This window comes from Diadema setosum, chromosome 22 (genome assembly GCF_964275005.1).
Source record: "Diadema setosum chromosome 22, eeDiaSeto1, whole genome shotgun sequence".
Lineage (NCBI taxonomy): Eukaryota > Metazoa > Echinodermata > Echinoidea > Diadematoida > Diadematidae > Diadema > Diadema setosum.
Genome location: NC_092706.1, coordinates 18,504,254 through 18,524,894, shown reverse-complemented (window position 1 = coordinate 18,524,894; position 20,641 = coordinate 18,504,254). Strand labels below are relative to the sequence as shown.

The following is a 20,641-nucleotide window of genomic DNA, read 5'->3' as shown; positions in this document are numbered from 1 at the left end:
AGCAAAGGACTCCTTCCTTGTATGGTCAATATGCAATACCCATGATATCAAACTGTGTGTATCGAAAGGCCAGGAAAGGGACCTATCAAAGCTTATAATACATGATTAGGAGTGCTTACACAGGGTAGAATTTATTGGAAACTGGAGAACAAAATTTCAAACGGCTGCTACATTGTAGATGAATATGCTTTAGAGGCTGCAAATATATGTGAACATATCTACATTCTCAGGGGCAAGCTAATAGCTTTGGTGTCTTGGACAGTACACAGCATCAACCAGATGGCTTCACGTTATCATCAAGCACATTGAGAATGCTGCAATCAGCTCCACATCTTCTCTCCAACTTCCATCACCTTAATGGATCCTTACAGGCCACCATACACAATCTGCAAGGGGCTTAAACTGATGGGACTTAACCACCATTAGTCACCTTAATTTGCTTAATTAATCAAATGGGAATGATTCAAATCTTAGATGACTGAAGGAAGAATTCAGCTTCGTGGACTGAAATTCTCTTCCACGTGAATGATCTTAGGACAAAGAGAGCAAGAGAAAAAGAGAAGGATGAGGAAGACACTGACACTTTGTCCTTGTAAATGTCAAGTTAGCCAGTTTTGGCAGAGTGGAGACAAGAGACCTGTTACCAAACTATAAGGCAGGGAATATCTGATCTTCAATCAACTCATGTGTAATCCATTGAAAGCAACGTGAGATGTCTGTGAAATGTCATTCTTCATTCAAAGCTGAGCGAGTCATATTTCTGACTAGACAGAGCAAATCAGAAATTATTCAGTAAAAATTATGCTGCGGAAATGATTATCCCATGTTTAAGCTGACCTGATATAGCATATACTAATCTAACATCAATAATATTTTGCGACAATCATAGAAATAATAAAGATCATGATAATTTGTTTATGGAGAGCACTTTCATGACAGGATTCTTGTCAAAGCATATTTAAGTGTACAAATAGGATGATATACAAACTGGTAGTTATTATGCTTGTACACTGTGCTCAAATCAAAGGTCAGTATTATGTATGGATACATCAACAATAGCAATAGTTTTAAACAAAAATTACACATCTGTTGAGCAAGGCATGAATCAATAGTAAAAATGAGGAACTTTATTTACAAGCTAAGTTTATATATATATATATATATTTGGTTCCATATTATGGTAAACATCTGGAGTGTGACGTCTTGAAGAAAAAAAAAAGATATAAGAAAAATATTTATTACCCTTTGCATTTAACTAACTGCGCTAATATAATAATCACTTTGCATATTAACATGCGCTGGATACAATGGCCAAAAGAACTGCAGTAATAAAACCTCAATGTCTCATTCTGTTGAACCTATTATCAGCTTGTTGCTTAAAGAGAGACAGTTCCTTATTACCTTAAAATCTTGAACAGTGTATTAACAAATGGGAAAAGGTTTCAAAGAAAGACAGGAGATGGGATACAAGATGAGAAGATAAAAGCAGCAAAAGAAGAGCACAGCAGCAAATGACATGGAAGAAGTAAGAAGAATAAAGAGGCAAAGAAGATGATATCAATGTGAAATATGAAGACAAGAAAAAGTGACACGTCATACAGTGTACTGACAATGTCACTAAAGCAGGTGAAGGAAAATAGACACTAAGGCCCGAATTCACGAAGGTGGTACAAATGAAACCATGGTTTCAACCATGGACAAAACCATGGAGCGCCAAGTGTCACATGGAATATTTCGTTACGAAATCAGTCATTTCGTCAATGAAATGATTATTTTGTAACGAAATGACAACATTTTGTAGCTAAATGAACATTTCGTCCATGAAATGATAATTTCGTTAACGAAACGGTCATTTTGTCGACGAAATGACCAATTTCGTAATGAAATATTCCGTGCGACACTTAGCGCTCCATGGTTTTTGTCCATGGTTTAAACCATGGTTTCATTTGTACCACCTTCGTGAATTCGGGCCATACAGAGAAAAGTTAAAAAGAAACAAACATAACAAAATAAAGAAGAGAAGCGCAGATAGAGAATCAGAGTGAACTCGACAAGTATTATTATGACAAGTATTATTACAACAACTGACAAACTCTCCTTTCTCACAAATTGATTTAGCAGCAAGTGGTGTGGTTTCCATTACAGCAGTTTCTGTATAGAAGTCAGAAAGTAGCAATGATGACAAAGATCATAAAAATCTTTTCTTTCTTTTTTTTGGAGATAGTGGAGGTCGGGCTGGCAGAGGATGGCTGAGGCTACTCAGAATTGGTTTAGGTCAAGCAAATTGGTCGTTATAATATGATATTTCCAAAGCCTGAAAACAGCTACTGGCCCGTACAAATGAATCAACATTTATATCATTTCCACATAATATAATTCTTCCATTTTCTCGTTTTCAATTCTTGCCATTCCTTTATCATTTCCCCTTCTCCTCCTCCTCCTCCTCCCCCTCCTCCTCCTCCTCCTCCTCCTCCTCTTCCTCCTCCTCATCCGTTCCCTCTCTGTATAGAGCCCTATTTTTTTTTCACTGCCTGGAGGTCATTCAACAAGGAAGTTGTAGGACTGCAGATGGGACTGTACTGTTCCTTTGTCCCAAAATGCCCATGCATGTAAACAATAAACACAATGGGCAGTGGTTCCCGAAGACTGTAACTGTTGAAATATGACTCAAATACAAAGGTATAGAAGCCTTAGCTTGGATGAATTATCAAAATGTATCTGGAGTGTACTGTTTACATATAAAAGCAGCGAAAATCCATTGAGATGATATCTAATGAAAGAAGCTGGTAAATCATACTAAAATTAGTTTAAGTGGTCTACATTATCTCATGTGCTTTTTATTTCTTTTTCTAATTCAAATACTGCCATTTTACATTTGTTCTATACAGGTTTGTGTATAGCATGAATACACAAAGGAAAAATAGAGTGTAAAGACATGCATTGATTTGCTTGATATCACAAAATAAATGAAAAACATTAATCATACCCAATACACAAACTGTACAACATCACACTGGCAAGTTCTAACTTCTTCAGTAGATTGTGTACATTGTTTGGTTTTCTTTCTTTTTTTCATAGCCCATGAAATAAAGGTTTATTGTGGGAAAAAAAAAGATCACAGAGAGAAACCACAAAGAAAAGTGATCAAAGGAACAGCAGACTTTAACAATAGCTTTAAATGAATGGTCCTAATTCATTGCATCCAAATTTCTATCAACTTTCTATGGTTGGACTAATATGTCTTTCATCCTGGTATAATTAGCTCTGTGGTCGCTAGCCGCTGGCCTGAGGCCAAGTTGTGAGTCCACTGAATTACTCCTACTAATATTTGTAAACCAAATGATATTTGCCTATACTCCTACATGTAGCTACGTATAAATCAACCTTTGCAAAACAAATCAAAATACACATGCATTCCCTGTTCTGGTCTTAAAATAGGATGGACTTCAGAAGTATAGCTTGATCTGATATCCTAAACTTGAGATAAAATCATAAATGTGGGCTATCAGATATGTTTGACTTTGCTTCAAAGGGAAAATCTGAAATATGATGAAAGAATGGGGAAAAGCATGTACATGTTTCTGCAAGGAAACTGATCATAATGCTTTGGTATATTAATATGTCACAACACTGTACATGATTATGTTGCGCACTTTCAGTGATAGATCAAATGCGCATACCTCGGACTTACAGAAAATATGTCCTTGTTCACACCATTTTCATTACTTGAACACTTATCAATTCCTTCTGTCATATATGCTCTTTGTTAATACTGAACAATGCAGAAGTAGCTGCATGTCATATTTTGGAGGGTTGTCCAGAAAATAAGCATGACTTGGAAATATAGTTTTACACGCAATGTCGGTTTTAGTGCAAACTGGGGAGACTATTGGTAGGAGTATAACCCTTGTCCATGGCAGGAAGAGTACATGACTTTACCATCCTGAAAACTATGTTCAAAACACAGTCCATAGCTTTTAATGTTAGCACACCAATGCAAGGATGTATCCCTGGCTTTCTTTCCCCTTTGGGACAGCAGTCAGTCAGGCATTTGCAGTCCAGAAAATGTTCTGACCATGGCAAGTACTTGAAAATTTGAACCTCCTTTTATATATTCTGCAAACTTTAGTGGCAAACTAAACAAGCAAACAACAGTGCATGATTTATTTCCATGGCAGAAAATTGTTGCTCAAACCTGAAAAAGGGGCAAATGTGATTATGATTAACATAAAATGGAATGAGATGTCATCAACAAGTTGTGGAATTTTCTTTATTTTTACCTTTTTCTGAACCTTTCCATGGTCTTTGTTGATATTCCGGGACACCGTAGTAACCGCCTTGATATTGATTCCCACCTAGGGTTACAAAAAAAAAAACAGGTATTGACAAAATCAGACATAAATAGAATGCCATGTGTATGACAAAGCCTTTTCTTTGCTTCATCTTTTTTCCTTGTCATTGTTGAGCTTTACAAACCAATCAATTACACAAAACATACAGCATTCAAAATAACACAAATGAACACAAATGCTAATCACATGAAAAATGCAAGTAAATCTAATTCTGTATCCCCAATATGAAATAAACAAGTGTTCACAAATGTGTTTCTTTTGTTGCATTTGTGTCAAACAAATCAATACTACACCCAGAGTAATGTACAGCACAACAGGTATTGTTAATTGAAAAACCGCTACATGTAAACAACAGTTGTATGAAACACAGGAATGAATGTTGATAAGTACAGAATATACCAAGAATTCTCTGATGTTCTAGGCTCACATCATGAGCTTTATATACATGACACTATTCAAGAAGAAGAAGAAAAAAAAAACTGACAAAAAAAGTCTCATACCCAATTGTTTGTATGCGTGATGATCAATGCTTTAAACTTAACATGGTCTAGAAGCATTTCATGAAAGAAAATCACTTCAGAATTCTGAATGACCTGTTCATCCTTTACCAATCTGATAAGATATGTAATCATTTTACCCTGAACATACAAGCAGTATTTGACATGTTTAGCTTTATTAATAATGTTTGCACTCAAAGTTCAATTACAGTGTTTGCATTATGTTCACACTGTATCTGTATACATCCAGAATACACAAATAAATTGTAGACAGTTTCGTTTAATCTTTCAGGATCACTTTATTTGATCAGTAAGTGTGGAAAAACATCCATACAAAAACATTGAGTACTTTAACAATAACAAAATGTGAATATGGACAGTAAAAAGTTTATACCATGTTAACAACTGAATGATACTTCCCTTCATCACTAAGCACAGGAAATTGACATTTGATATAGCAATTCGTAGTTGTTAGAACATACACTGTAACACCACAAATTTTTGCGCATGAAAATTTCGTGAATTTCACAAGGAGCCACGATTCCCGAAAAGTAAAATGCACACAAAAGTTTTGGTCTATGCAATGCACTGAATGCCAGCAGCAATTTGAAAAAGTTTGATATTATCGCGAAAAAAGGCTATCATCTCCAATTTGTGGAAGTTTCATGCAGCAAATGCTTCTGGTTTAATAGTAACTGACTACTGGATGTAGAGAGCATGAGATATGGAACTTCATTTCATAGTTGAGGCAGGTTTGAACCACAAGGGGGAGGTCCAAGCCCTAGTTTTTGTGACTGGCTGTAATCCATTCAACTGGCTAGGCCCAAAGTACTGTATATTAGATTGCTAGTGGACTCCACAAGCAAGGGAATAAAGCATTTCACTCGGGGGTACTGGTTAAAGGGACTGTATAGTACTGGTTGAGGTGGGGATTCATGTTTTGAACATTCCTAAGTGAGATAATGAAAAGCCTCTTATGAAATATGAAAGAGCATGTAATTTTAAGAAGGATTCAACGTTTATTTGATGAAAATTGGTTTTCAAATGGCTGAGATACAGTATCCCAAAAAGTGCTAATAATAAAAGGCGACATGCCACAACTTTATTAGGATCTCTTTGTTTCACCTTGTTTTTGGATATCTCAACCATTTCAAAACCGATTTTCATCGAATAAACTTTTGATGCCCCTTAGAACTGCATGCTCTTTGACATCTCATAGAGTGGTTTCTGAATATCTCGCAAAATGTTAAAAGCTAAATCGTAACCTCGACCAGAACTGTACACACCCTTTATGGTGAAGCCACTGAAGAAGACTTAAATCATGTTCACACTGCATTATTGGCAAAGTCATACTGTGTCAGGTCATTCCACCAGGCACTAAATCAATATGTTGTATACTATCCAAGCCATTGTTTGCTAGTGAAGAGAGAGAGAGAAAAAAAAAATCTATTTTGAATACAGCATGGTACATTTACTTTGCATGCCTGTCAATGCAACATATAAATGCTGCTGTTGTCATTGTTATTATTACTTCATTCTTTAATATATCCTAGTGGGTTTTCTGGACATACAGAAATACATTGTAGATGTAGAAGTTGAAGTCCTATGCTAGTAGCTTCCACAAAATATTGGTCACTTTTTGGGCTTTCACATTTTTACAAAAATGCAACAGCTTCGGCATTTCTACAAGGCCAGTTCTATATGAAGTGGTTTACATGCTTTCGAATGTTGGAAGATTGCATGAAAGAATTTGTATACCGGTACCTTTTATCTAGGAGCACTATACCTGTAGAGTAGTGTCATTTTAATAGTGTTAGCTCCTTGTTCATTAGAGTATGAAATACACACACATCAAAAGAAGCTTAACTCATATTCAGTTAATAGCTCAGTCATCTTTTTCATTATCAATATGTGGCTCTGCAAAAGAATAAAATACTAGGTACAAAGAAATTCAACACTACCAGCAAAAGTAACATTGACGGCATAATGATACACGGACAAAACTCATTCACAGAAAATGAATGCCCAACAAGTATACAGTAATATCCAATATTACAGGATATAAAATACATACATCTAATAGATATGAGGCACTGAAAAATGCACTTCCTGTATTCTTCTCAATTTCAGGTACATTGTATATTTCAATCTCATTAGTTTCATTCATTTGTGTTTCATTCATTTTCCGGTACATGTGTGTGTAATGATTTTTGTATTTCATAATCTACTTTTCCTTCAGTGCCTTGAGCACATTAGCTATGTGGAATTGGTGCATTATAAGTACCATGTAGTATTATTATCATTATTACCTCCGCCAAGGAAGGAGTGATCATCTGCATAACTCAAAAAGTTGTGTTCGGAGTAAAATGAAACTTGCATAAACAGTCGATATTGACACAAAGAACACCTCATTCAATTTTGGTAGTGATCTGGGAATTTTAAAGGATTTTTGACTGATTTTTCATCTTTTGGCATATAAGGTCAACGAACGTCATGCAATGGCGTATCAAAACAAAATGCTTCTACTGGTATTTTGGGAAATTACATGCGCGTAAGGATGGAAATAAGTTGCTGGCTTGGAGGAGGTCTGTGCTCTCCGAGTGCTTTTCTAGTTAGTATTATTATTAGTCAGGTTTTTTTAGGTCATAAAATCTACACAAGACACATGACCAATAAGAATATTCTTAAGATTGTTCTTAAGGTTTTTTCGACTAAAAAATCAAGGAGAGATGTGTTGGACACTGTGGAATATGAAAATGATTTACGTACCAACAGTGATGTTTACTTTATGATGATATCAGATTTTTTTTTTAAAGACTAGAAATACTGGTACTAGAAATAAACTGGTCAACCCATGATCTGTGTTAAAACATCATGGACTAATGACAAAATTACAACTACTTGTACAGACAATACAAATGCTGTGACTGAATGAGTGATATCAAGCAATTAGAATAAAGGCCTGCAGTGCTTGAGCCAAGACAGTTTCCTGTATAGAACCCACTCACAAAGGGGCTAGGAGCAATCATTCTGTAATTATCAATTACAGACTAAAATCGTTCACATCAATGCATAACTTGATTACAAACATGTAGAACGCCCATGCTTCAACCCATATTTTTCTAGAGTGGGGGGCAAGGCAAGTTGCGCGAGTCACTCCCAATGCACGCAACGGCTCTCTCTGGCTCCCGGGGACCCACGGGAATTTTTCACCCTTGTGGTTCAATGATTTTCCTGCAATCGATATTCACAGCGATGAGGCAAAAATATTCAAATCAATCATTTATTTATTTATGCCTTTGATCGAGCCTCTTAGCCCAGGCCCTTCAAGCACCTCTCCTGCAGCATGCTGTGGGATTGATCAGAGCCTGAAACCTGAATGTCACTTAGCCTTGACATTCATATTATGCACTTTTCATTCTGTACCTGTCTTAATGGATTTGGCTATCAGGATTTCCTCCTTCTCTTTCTATGTTTACATCAAACTCTCCCTCCTTCTCTCCTTCATCTCTCTCCCTCCATCTCTCCATCTCCCTCCCCTTCACCCTGTCCTTCATTTCTACTGCATCTTCTTCTCCCTCCCCTGTATTTGCTTTTGGAATCCTTCATGATACCCAATGTGCAATTTGTTAGTTTGCTAAGCCTAGTGTGCACACCTTTTTTTTTTCCATATTTGCATAAAATCCATCTGCCATATAAAATTTCTCTATCCTACAAATAAGTAATATGCACCACAATACCATTCCATATTTTCAGTATCCAAGCACTCAGCATGACTTGCTTGTCTCTGTAATCTTTAATAGAGTGGTAACTCTGTCTTCTCTCGTGTACAATTTATCTTCATAATAATAACATTAACACTTGTACCATTTCCCTTCTTTACCATAAGGTATTCTTTATCTAATTTCCTCTCTAAGGAATTTACAAATACTTGTCTCATTTACATACCTATTAAAACAGCCTTGCAAATTTTGCTCAGTTCATATACTAAAGAGAAAGAAAAAAAAAACACTTCCCAAGCATTTAGCTGTCCTGTATTTTGTTGTTGCTTTTTTTTTTCTTCTGACACAGGGGTTCTCGGATTCCCAGTTGGCACTATTATTAAAGAAGACCTTTGAAACATTTAGCAACTATGCTTGCACAAGCTCCCCTTAATAACACAGAAAATTATCAATGCAGAAGGACCTTCACATAAATCCACCCGACCTTTAGTGAAATTGTGTTCATAATCCTTACATATTTCCCTCAACAATAAATACACTTCCTCACAGAAATACATTCTGCAGTTTGTGTGCGTACCTCTACAAAAAAACAAAAAACAAAAACAATAACAAGAAAGGTTTCCATTTGTTTACGTCTCTGCAAAGGGCTGCAGAGCTAACAAACACTCAACTAAAACTCATCATTAAAATAAACCAAACATCTATTTTGTTGCATTAAAATAATACAAAACGGTTCAAAATTTCCATTGAATAAGTAGCAAAGCAATTTGGTGTTCATCTGTTTGATCACTTTTTATATATACATATTCTCTTCCAAACATAATATCCTCTACATAATATTATGTACAAAACTGCTGGGAGCATTTTTGCCTTACCTCATCCCCCTCACTCTCTATTCCATTATCGTAAATATAAACATCATCCCCCCTCTCTCTGCCATCTCATCCCATTCCAGTACAGTCAGCAATGAAACGCTTACAACCACTTGCACACGGGGAAGGACTGATAAAAGACAGAGATAGATACTGAAACTGTGATTGAATTCATTACTCAGTAGCACCCAATAATGCCCCATAAATTGCCTTCTGATGACAATTTCACTGCATCACAAAAATAAACATTCGAGTCCATTAGGATGGTTGAATTGGAGCATTCACTCCCTGCTAGAAGGATACCTCTCTCGTGCACCCTATTCTCTCAAGACTCTCTAAAGATAAACTACTTTGCAAATGTCTCACAATTTGTTGTAGTGAGGGCAAGTGTCAATACAATACTTATCCACTGCTTTCAAATCATGACATGGCAACTACCAGGTGTATTTATATGCAGTATATTTTGTGGTGTTTTTATTTTTTGCAAATTTCACAAGTCAGCTGATATTGGCAATATCAACAACTCGCAAAACTATTACCTCCAATAACACAAATGTGCTGTGCATTGTCTCTGAGGTGGGTAATCTCATACTCTTCCTCTAAAAACAGAGCCTACTTACTCCTCATTCCATTAATATGATTCTCAATTTCAAATTCATCTTGAATCTCAAAGTTTGTGTGAATTCGACATCAGAAATGATGGTAATGGAATGAGAAATGCGAAATATACATGGCCTACAGTACACAGTCAATCCATGGACTTGAAACTGTAAACATTAATTCTAATCCATAGATGCTGAATTCGACAAGACAGCTATCCTTTCTAACTTTTGATTGTTCACTCATTGTTCCTTTCACCTACAATGCATTTAGCACAAGATCTTACAAACATATCATTTACTAAACTTAATTTGTTTTACAGAGTTGTGCAACATTACAGAGGGGACTTAAATACCACGTCGTGAATCAAGTAATCCTCTACTGCCATATACTTTTTATCCCTTGGAAACAGCATTACTCTTATATTTCACATTGACACTACCCATGACTCTGGAACTTTTGTGATGGTCTTCATAATGCATATAGATTGTGTTGAAAGCTATAAATGTTGGTAAAATTCTGTATCAGTTTTTTAATGCTCCTTACTGTGTTCACTATTATGGCTACATCATTAGTAACTACTCTGTATTCTTTTGTATGGAATACTAAAAATGTAAAATACTTGCATCATGACAACACTTTATGACTAGTCTTAATAGTCTCTTTTGAGAACTGTCAACAGAATTACTGTATAAGCTGTTATTTTTGTGAGGGTTTAATTTCCGCGAATTTAACAACACGCGAAAATGTCACCACGCACCATGCACTGAGGTAATAGTGCGCTTATGAAGGCCTCTGTATCAATTTACGAAAACATCTCGCGAAAATGTTTGTGACCTCCTCATTCGCGAAAATATCTCTACGCAAAAATAACAACGTATACAGTGTTCTCTTTAGGAAACTAAAACCGATATCACACCATATGACACACAAATACAAGCATCTCTCAGCTCTGGATATCTATAGGCCTATATAATCACAAGTGATGCACATGGGTGCATAATTAGTCGATTTGTGCAATGACTTAATGATATGCACTTATACAGTAACAATTCTCTAACGAACTGGGCCTTGGTAATTACATCGAGCAAGCTAAGTGTCCATTTAGTCAAAGTATACGACCACTCTGAAGTGGATGAGAACTCCCAGTCTCTTATTGACCGATTCGGGTTCGTTGAGGGCAGCAGACATTTTACGGCACAGGGCGCAGCCATAGTGGGTGTATCAGCCGACCCCCCCTGCTCTCCCCCACCCCGGGGCAACATGTTTACACGCACTTGTAACAAAGGTTCGCGCACTAAGCAAGCATTCGCGCACTCAGTACGAGACGCCTATTGGCTAAAGCAGTTTTTCATTCTGCGCGCGTGCTAATGTAGGGAGAGGGGTGGGGGAGTGCGGAGGGGGGGGTCGGCTGATACACCCACTATGGCTGCGCCCATGCCAAAAATACACATAGCGCGTCACAGAATCGGTCAATACCACGCTGCATGTCACCGATTTGCATCATGCACATCAGGGCATCCAACTCAGATGTACAATTTAATTTACTCATGTATCACCTAAATCACTCCACAAACAAGTTATTGAAGTCACACCGTGTTGTTCCCGACGTCGTTTCCAAAGTACGTCGTTCCCCACTGTCTTTCTGAAAGTACGTCATTCTCCAACGTCATTCTGAAAGTGCGTCATTCTCCGACATCAGTCGTATAGAGAAAGTTTGCAATGACCACTGGTTGCTGCCTGGTTCATCAAGTCCCACATTGCACGCTAGCCCACTCAAGAATGCTCGCAAAGGCTGCTGGATGAGTAGACCACTTGCCGAGTCAACTATTGCCAGGAAATCACTTTCCAGACAAACTGCCAACATATCATCAGCACTTACTCTTTCTGAAACAATCTTCATTTTGTTACTAAGTTAACCTTATTCACATACTTACAGTTATCTCGTTGTGCAAACCAGAACACAATGGACAGAATCAGCCACAAACTTGCCTATATTATCCGAGTGTTCAAATGCAGAGTGTTATCTAGACAAAATGCACATGACACTCTCTCTACATACTTGATATAGAATAGCACTTTACACCTACAGAAAGTGTACAATATGTTATATGATAGTATCAATCCTCCTTTCACAACTTATAATCAACCATCAAAGATGTGATTACCTATGTTGTCAGCATTTCTTGATAGAAGTCTGTGGTCAAGATTATAATCATCCACACATATAGACTGACTTCACCAATGGATCAACTGAAATAACCCTTTACAATGCATGACTCTTCACATGTTAAAATCAGCACAGAGCAACCGTGACCACCATGTGTGATTATTTTCTTATGAATAGAATTTGTTCTATCGGCAAGACTTCATGAGTTGAAAGTGCTCCCTACTTTTATTTTATCATTAGATACAACACTTTTACTGTCCTCTGCACAAGGTCAAGATCTTGCCTCTGAGTTCAATTCAATCATACTTTAAGTTCATGAGACCAATGATATGGGAGCATATTGTACAAAAGGTCAATTTCCATTGGAATCCATCTATTGCAACACTAAAAAATACAATTTTCACCTTTCCATTCATACTGCAATGTCAAGAAATATGTCATATTTTGACACAAGGGGGAAAATTCTGAATTTTTGCATTGTAACTACTCATGTGCAATTGGCTCTTCAGTGTACTGCATTACCCACGCAATGTAACAATAGCCTGGCCAGCCAGATTCAGATTTGCATTTGGCTGTAAGGAGTAATTTATACATGGTGAGGAAGTCACATGACAAGAGATGGAATTCTGTTCTAGCAGAGGTTGTTCACACAAAAAATTGTGGACAGAAAAATTCAATTCCCCTGCACACTTTCTGGCGATACTTTGGAGGCTGATTTTGGCAGTTGCCAACACAACTTTGAACCATTATGTATGTTGTTTTTTTTGTTGTTGTTGTTGTTTGGAATGTCATGATATTTCACTATCAGTATATGACCCTCATTATTACTACTACCTCAGATGATATTTACTAGGCATTGAGGTGACACACTTTATCATTTGTGTACAACTATACATGTAGGTCAAAATCACTTTGTCTGTGGAAATCTACTCTTTTGTGTTCATCCGGTCCTTGGCTAGTAGTACAGTCTTCCTGCCATCATATTTCTTGTTTGTTTCTTTTTTCCCCTTATGAATTACAAGTGACTGGCCATGGACACACACACACACACACACACACACACACACACACACACACACACACACATACGTGTATGTACTGTTCAATTCTTTCAAATATAAGAAACAAAAGATGACATCTACAAATATCATTGTGAACATTTAGGACAACAACATTTATATGGAAATGTGTTTAATGGCATAGTGCAACAAAATAAAGATCGACTTAATGGGTTACAACAACAAGAAAAAATCTGTCTGTGAATACCTGGCATCATTGAAATATGACAGAAAATCAGTGATATTTAATGGGTTAAAAAATTATTTAAAAAAACATGTCCTGAAGTCTCTCATTATGTAAAACTCTGCAAGAGCGCAGAATTTGGAATGAGAGACATAAGTCGGTCATCTACTCCGATCATTCAGTCTAGGAAAATGCAATCATAGTCCGGATAATCCACCAGTCTGAAAACTAAAAAGGTACGACTGGCAAGCCAAAAACTCTCAGCTAACATGCAAATGGATATTCTCATCAGAACTTAATCTGCATCTCTCAAGAAGAGCTCACTTTGCTGCACATTTATTGGTCTGTGCTGCCCCACATATTTCTTGATGAACAGATTTATTTCAATACCTTTCAGGGGGGTGGGGGGGTATCCTGTAAAGTTTGAATATCCCAGAATGCATCTACAATATGGCGGCATTTAAAAAAAAAAAAAAAAAAAAAAAAGTGATTACATTTTCCTGTCAACAGGCTGCTTGGCATGGATGGCTGCCACAGGCCCCAACTACGGCTTTCCAGTGAACATACCTGTAGCACTCACGAATTTGTATCAACCACAGTAGCTGCAGGTTTACATACATTATGATACCAAAAGTTTCCAACTAAGAAAAAATGAGATTCCTCATATCTAATGTCCATTTAAGGCCTGTACATAAAACTAAGGGATTTTTTGTAATTGATACAGCACAAAAAGTATAGTTGACTGTACTTTCTGAACTATCATAAATCTGAAAATGAATGGGATGCATATCTACACAGGAATATGCATTGTATTGTACAGCCTGAATCACTCTGCAGTTTTAGTTCATTGTGTACATCAATCCAGCAACAATCTACATAGAGCACAACTTGTAACAGGAATCACTGGTCTGGATCTTTGACATGTATTGCCAGTAATCTCAAGTTAGATACAGAATGCAAGCCACTGACTGTGGCAACAAGGTTTCCAGCGATGTCTACAATGTTGCATGCTACTGAGACTGAATGTCATGGTGCACCATTTTAAGATATATTGTACAGCAATAAATGTTTAGCCCGAGTAATACATAGCTCAGTTCTTACTCCAACTTGATCCCTACTTCCCGGTAAGCAGATCTGCAGATGCCATAGGATTACAGTAATGGCTTGGGCAAAATAACTAACTGGATACTTAATCTCTGCACTACTTGGACTTTATGCATGTTTTTCTTTTCTTCACCTTCCATGCATTTGAGAGGAAAAAAAAAAAAAAAAAAGGTTGGCCGCACTAATATGAGTAAACTGGAAAATCATTTTACATCAGACTAAAATTGAAAATTGAGATGGGGGGGGGGGGGGGGGGTAGATTGTTCCCAAAAGTTAAGAGCCTCACTATGAACTGTAGTTTTGGTAAAAATATGTCAGTTTAAATGTAACTTTTCCACTTTGCATCAGAATACACAAACACACATACACATACAGAGTTTTGTATACCATAAAGAGAGACACATACTGTAAAACGAGGAATGTTCGCGTGCATTTTAATTTTGCGAATTTCGCGAGCGCCAAGATTTGCGAAATTAACATGAATGTGAAAGCTTTTGGCTGTACGCTATATGCAGTGAATGTCAGTGGCAGTTCGCGAAAATTTCATTCCGCAAAAAAGGCCGTTGGTTCCAATTCGCGAAAAATTCATGCCGTGAATAATTCACGGCATGAATTTTTCGCGATCATGTTTCACAGTACCCTAGGTTGAAGTTTATGTGCAATACTTCCTTGAATACTATCCAGAGCTAAACTGTACTTTTAAAGACAAACTTACAAGTAAAATCCATGTGCATTATCTCCTGGCGCACCACTACCAGTAGCTGCACATTGAAAGAACATGCAATAAGCACTTGGTTTTAATATTTGATAAAGAAATGAAGAAAACAGACCAGTAGGTGCCAGTGCATTATGCAGTTTATTGCTTACTGATATGCAGGTAAGGTTTCAACACGCAGCAGGCATGCCAATGAGATAAACCTGACCTAACAACGGAGTACATAAGAGTCCACAGGCTTCATGCTGCGTCTGAAAATCCTCAAAAACCATACGGTGCCCCTTTTATCGACTGCATGATAAGGTATGCATGTTGACATTCCCAGCATTTTTTCACTATTTTTGTCCTTTCCTTAGTCAGATGACAGTAACCATTTCACAATTATGATACACATCAGAATATCATGATGACATGCATACCAAATTTTGTGCCATGTTAGCATAATAAAGGGGGGCAAATGACTACACCCTGTTACATTCTTTTTCATCATTTTCAAAACAGAAGTTTACTTCTTTCATATAATGTAATATTATAAAATTCTATTCCATTATGAATGCATCAAGAATCAAGTTGCAAGAATTCCAGAATTTGCTACGAACATCTGCAAATTCAACCTCTGATACAGTTCACGTACATATGTAAGTATTATATGCATGTGAATGATGAATTGACAAAAATATAAACAGTTGATGGGCATAAAAACCCATATTATTGCAGTGATCTCTTATGATTCACATGGCTAAATCTGATTTATATCACAGGGTGGTCGACAACTTGAAACTTGAGCATGTTCCAAGCTCTGAATATGAGAAAGTTGCACGGAAACTTTTAGTGCGCTTTATGGCACACAACGTTTTGCAACTTATTTCTTGTTGTGCTGCTTATATTCAATGTTTTGTTTCATGTTTTGGGCACAAATTTTGCAGTAATTGATGTTTCTCACATTTTGCACATGTCTTTCACATACTGATTACATACTATTCTGAGTATGTTGCCTATATTCAAGGATGGTGTGTATATAGCATGTTGCCGGCCTTTGAGGATGTTGCTTAAGAATTTGAGCATGTTGCAGCGACATGCTCAAATCCCTAATGGATGGCACACTAGGCCAGTAGTGAATGTGCCTGGGTTCATGCTCTGGTCATTGTTTAGGCATGCAAAGTTTACTTGTAGCCCAGGGAGTTTTTTGTTCCTGTTGTTGTTGTTGTTGGTGGTGGTGGTAGTGGGTAGTGGTGTTGTTGTTGTTGTTGTTGTTGTTGTTGTTGTTGTTGGTGGTGGTGGTGGTGGTGGTGGTGGTGGTGTTTTGTTTTTGTCTCGTTTGTTTTGTTGTTGTCGTTTTTTTTTTTGTTGTTGTTGTTGTTGTTTTTTTTTTGGGGGGGGGAAGGCTACATGTAAGTATGAACTGGGGTAATTGAACTAGACTCTTGCATAATGATGAAAAAAAAAATCACCTGTGTGTACGAATGGGCATATTTTGAGGTTCTCCCCTTCCCCCAATTTGTTCTCTGCCCATGATTCTAAATTGAATTATAATGGCAGAAATACAGCATAGTATCACTTTTACTCCCTTTTTAAAGTCATTATTATCAAGCAAAAAAAAATAATAATAATTATGATGAAAAGATCATAACATGTACAGAACATGTAAATGTATGCCATTGTAAAGTGTTAAGTATCTATGACCCATATCAAAGAAAATGTGGCACTTCTTTAATAATTTTTTTAAAAAAGGTAAATTGTTCATTACATTGCATTCTTAAAGTCAAACATGTTATCTTATAAGTTCACTGCAAGTCAACCACATGGTGAGCTACATGATAAGAGGGCAAATGGGTCTGTCAGAAAAGGTTGAATTCCTTGAACTTTGCCGTACAAACATGTGGTACAATGACCTATATGTGTGTGGACTTTGTGATTTACCTTGCTTCTGTTGTGTCCACTGACAAATGTAGGTGTGGTGCAGTACAAGAGAAATCTTCTCCACCAGCCATTTGTTGTTATAAAGTTCTCAATCACAGAAAGGTGCATTGATGTGTAATTGGTGCATTTGTTGTAATTCCACTATCTTTACTTCTTTTGATGGACTATCTTTAGGCTCAGTAAGATTCAAGTGTCACGTTCATTGTGTAGCCAACTTTGGCAGTCGTGTACTGTGCTAGTTTCACAGTGTCTTACAATTTATGAAAGTTACTTTGAATCTCCTGTCAACATTGCGACAAGTTATCCACTGAACTGCTTTACAGTACATGGGCAACTGAAATCTTTTGGCGAGCTACAAGAAGCACAATGACTTTAATCCATTGGTGACACATGGTAAAAGCCCAACCAAAACTTATACCAGCTTTCTGTTTGTCAAAAAATCCTTGTGACGTTAAAATGTGCACATTATACAGAGCTCTTCCAAATTGATGTACACTGTATCTCATTCAGAGCCTCACAATTGACACTAGAGATCCTCCACACTGCACTTTCAGCTGAGACCAAGGCCACTATGTACAGAGTCTAATGACTAACATGCTTCTTTCACTTTGCAAGCATAGAAACCAGCTGCACTTCAAAGCAGGATACAATGCATACTAAAAAAAGATGACCATGAATAAAAGTACACACATGCACATTCTCAAAAAATAAATTGCTATCTAGAAAAAAAAGAAAACAGAATGAGATACAACGCATGATGGTATGGATTTCAAAGTTCTGGTTTACATGACTGCATAAATATTAAGGATCTGTAAAGATGAAATTATGCTGCACATGTCAGATTGACTACCACAGTACCAGTGCCACAGCAAAGGACGTTTATTTCATGCATTCTTGCAATTCATATTAACATGTGCAACTCTGTTAGAAATTAATTTTTCAAATCTAAAAAAAAAAAATGCATCAAAGTACATTATTAATTCTAAGCCATACAAAGTGACAGAAAAGTCAGTGAATACTATTGTTGTTTTTTCTCTATTTTTGCTCTCATCCTGTCACTACACTGTACACCAAGTGAAGTTGAACAAGAAGCTTTACAATATAGGGTAGACTTTGTAATAACTGATATTTCATCATGGATTCAATTCAATCAATTTTATTCAGAGTTGGATTATTTTACCTTTCATATTTTCATCAATATCAAACAGAAAAATAGTAATCCTTCAGCACAAAGTGTTACTAGTCTTCTCAAGTTTTTGCAGCTTCACAAAATGATAATCAAAATGTTGAACTTTATCAAAGTGATCCAATACTACCAAAAGTATACTACTTAACTTTCTTAGTAAAGTTTCACACTATATATCATTATACACGTGTTAATATGATTGCATGATATTTACATAGAAACATGTCTGTTGGAATTTCTGGGCATACTGACATTGTTCTTTTTAGATGAATAACTGCCCTCAAATATTGTCCACATCAATGACATACAATTTTGATTTCATCATACTCTAATTTGAATAAAAATTTTATGTACATACGGGGATCACTTGTTTCTAGCATTTTTTTTTCAAAGTATTTCTTAGCTATTGTTGATATTAGTGCATGCTTGTTGTATACAACCTACATTTGTAACATACCAAACCTTTGCATTACCTACTTTCAAGCCTGTCAGCCATAAAGAAATACTAATGTGACTGAAAAATCCTACACGTGTAGGAAATTATTCCAGAGGACTATTATTCGATACGGCTATATGTCCTCTTTTCTTTTTTTTATAAATATGTACAGTTTTCATGCCAGAATTACTGCTGACAACTAAATCACCCCACTACTGATTGTTTCTTGGCCATATGTTCACAATATGGGCCGACAAATCCCTTTCTTTCAATGTTGATGTGTGTGCAACTTGAATGCCTCTCAGGAAACAGCTTTTTTAGTATGGTATTCACACAATGCTGTGTAGTACCCCTGCATGTGCCCACTTTTCTATACAAGCACAGAATATCTGACTGATTGCACTCTTGTTTTTAGCAGCATTTGTCCTAAATACTTCATAAACAAAACTGAAAATTGTCTACAATTTATTACAACATGAAAAAACAGCCAAGAAAGTATTTCAGAGCATACATATACACAAACACATACACATTATGCATACATAATATTGTGTACTTATATTGATTCCTTTGGCCCCTTGAATGTTTATTTTTTGGAACGTGACATTCTGGACGGAACTTGCACACTGTCTTCAAGACAGTATAAATATAACAAATGTGCTTATATCCACTATCTGTTCCACATTAATGCTGCATGCAATCGTGCAGAGGAGCAATTAAGTTTTGTATGCAAGATTGGATAAACAAGAGTTTGTGGGTATGTTTACCCAATGATATTGTCGCTGTGCCTCACTGGGTAATAAATGCAGCGTGATCAATACAAGGAATATAAGAGTGTAATATACGTCTACTGTGGGGCACCCTTGAAAGAAGTAGTCAGCGCAATCAATACACCAATTTCATCTCTGTCTCTCCTGCCCATGAGATGCAAATACCACAGAATGAGGTGACCTACACCAACCAATCCCTAAGTCGCATGTATGGGAGCATCATGTACAAAATGGTTTTCTGCATTATTACACTCCACCATTTATAGTTTTCGTCCATGATAGTCAAAGCAAGATTAGTCTGCATGTTAGAACAGCAAGGTTATAAGGATTGAAGTGAGAGATGGAAGGAATTGCAAGATAGAAGAAGGAGCAATGAGACAGAGGGGCATATTGAAAGTTTAAAGGGATTGTACAGTACTGGTTGAGGTGGGGATTCATGTTTTGAACATTCCTAAGTGAGACAATGAGAAACCTCTTATGAAATATGAAAGAGCATGTAATTTTAAGAAGGATTCAACGTTTATTTGATAAAAATTGGTTTTCAAATGGCTGAGATATCCAAAACAGTAATAATAATAAAAGGCGACAGGCCTCGACTTTTATTAGGATCTCTTTGTTTCATCTTGTTTTTTGATATCTCGGCCATTTCAAAACCGATTTTCATCAAATAAACTTTTGATACCCCTTAGAATTGCATGCTCTTTGACATCTCATAGAGTTGTTTCTGAATATCTCGCAAAACGTTAAAAGCTAAATCCTCACCTCAACCAGAACTGTACACACCCTTTAAATGGCAGATGTGAAAGTATTTCAACAGAATATCTATGGCAGAACTGAATACAATATTCTGGTATTTGACTTGCATCAAATGTGATTCCCCAAATTAAGTCTGCAAGAGGATGATGTTGCTGGACCATATTACATTAGAGTAGAAATAAACATGTCGCTGGTTTAAACTATCCACACAATGTAATAGGTCTGATTTCATTTTCATTTTTAAAGGGGGCGAGAAATAAAATCACTTGTGCATAGTATAAATAGTATCTATAGGGAGA

General features: G+C 36.6%; 1 protein-coding gene across 1 annotated transcript in view; it reads right to left on the bottom strand.

The window, feature by feature from the left end:
• LOC140245031 (uncharacterized) overlaps positions 1-20,641 on the bottom strand; it is a 335,831-nt gene that overhangs the window by 308,543 nt on the left and 6,647 nt on the right. The window contains exon 2 of the mRNA XM_072324621.1: positions 4,281-4,355. Coding sequence (XP_072180722.1) covers positions 4,281-4,355 — 75 coding nt within the window. The remainder of the gene's footprint in view (positions 1-4,280; positions 4,356-20,641) is intronic.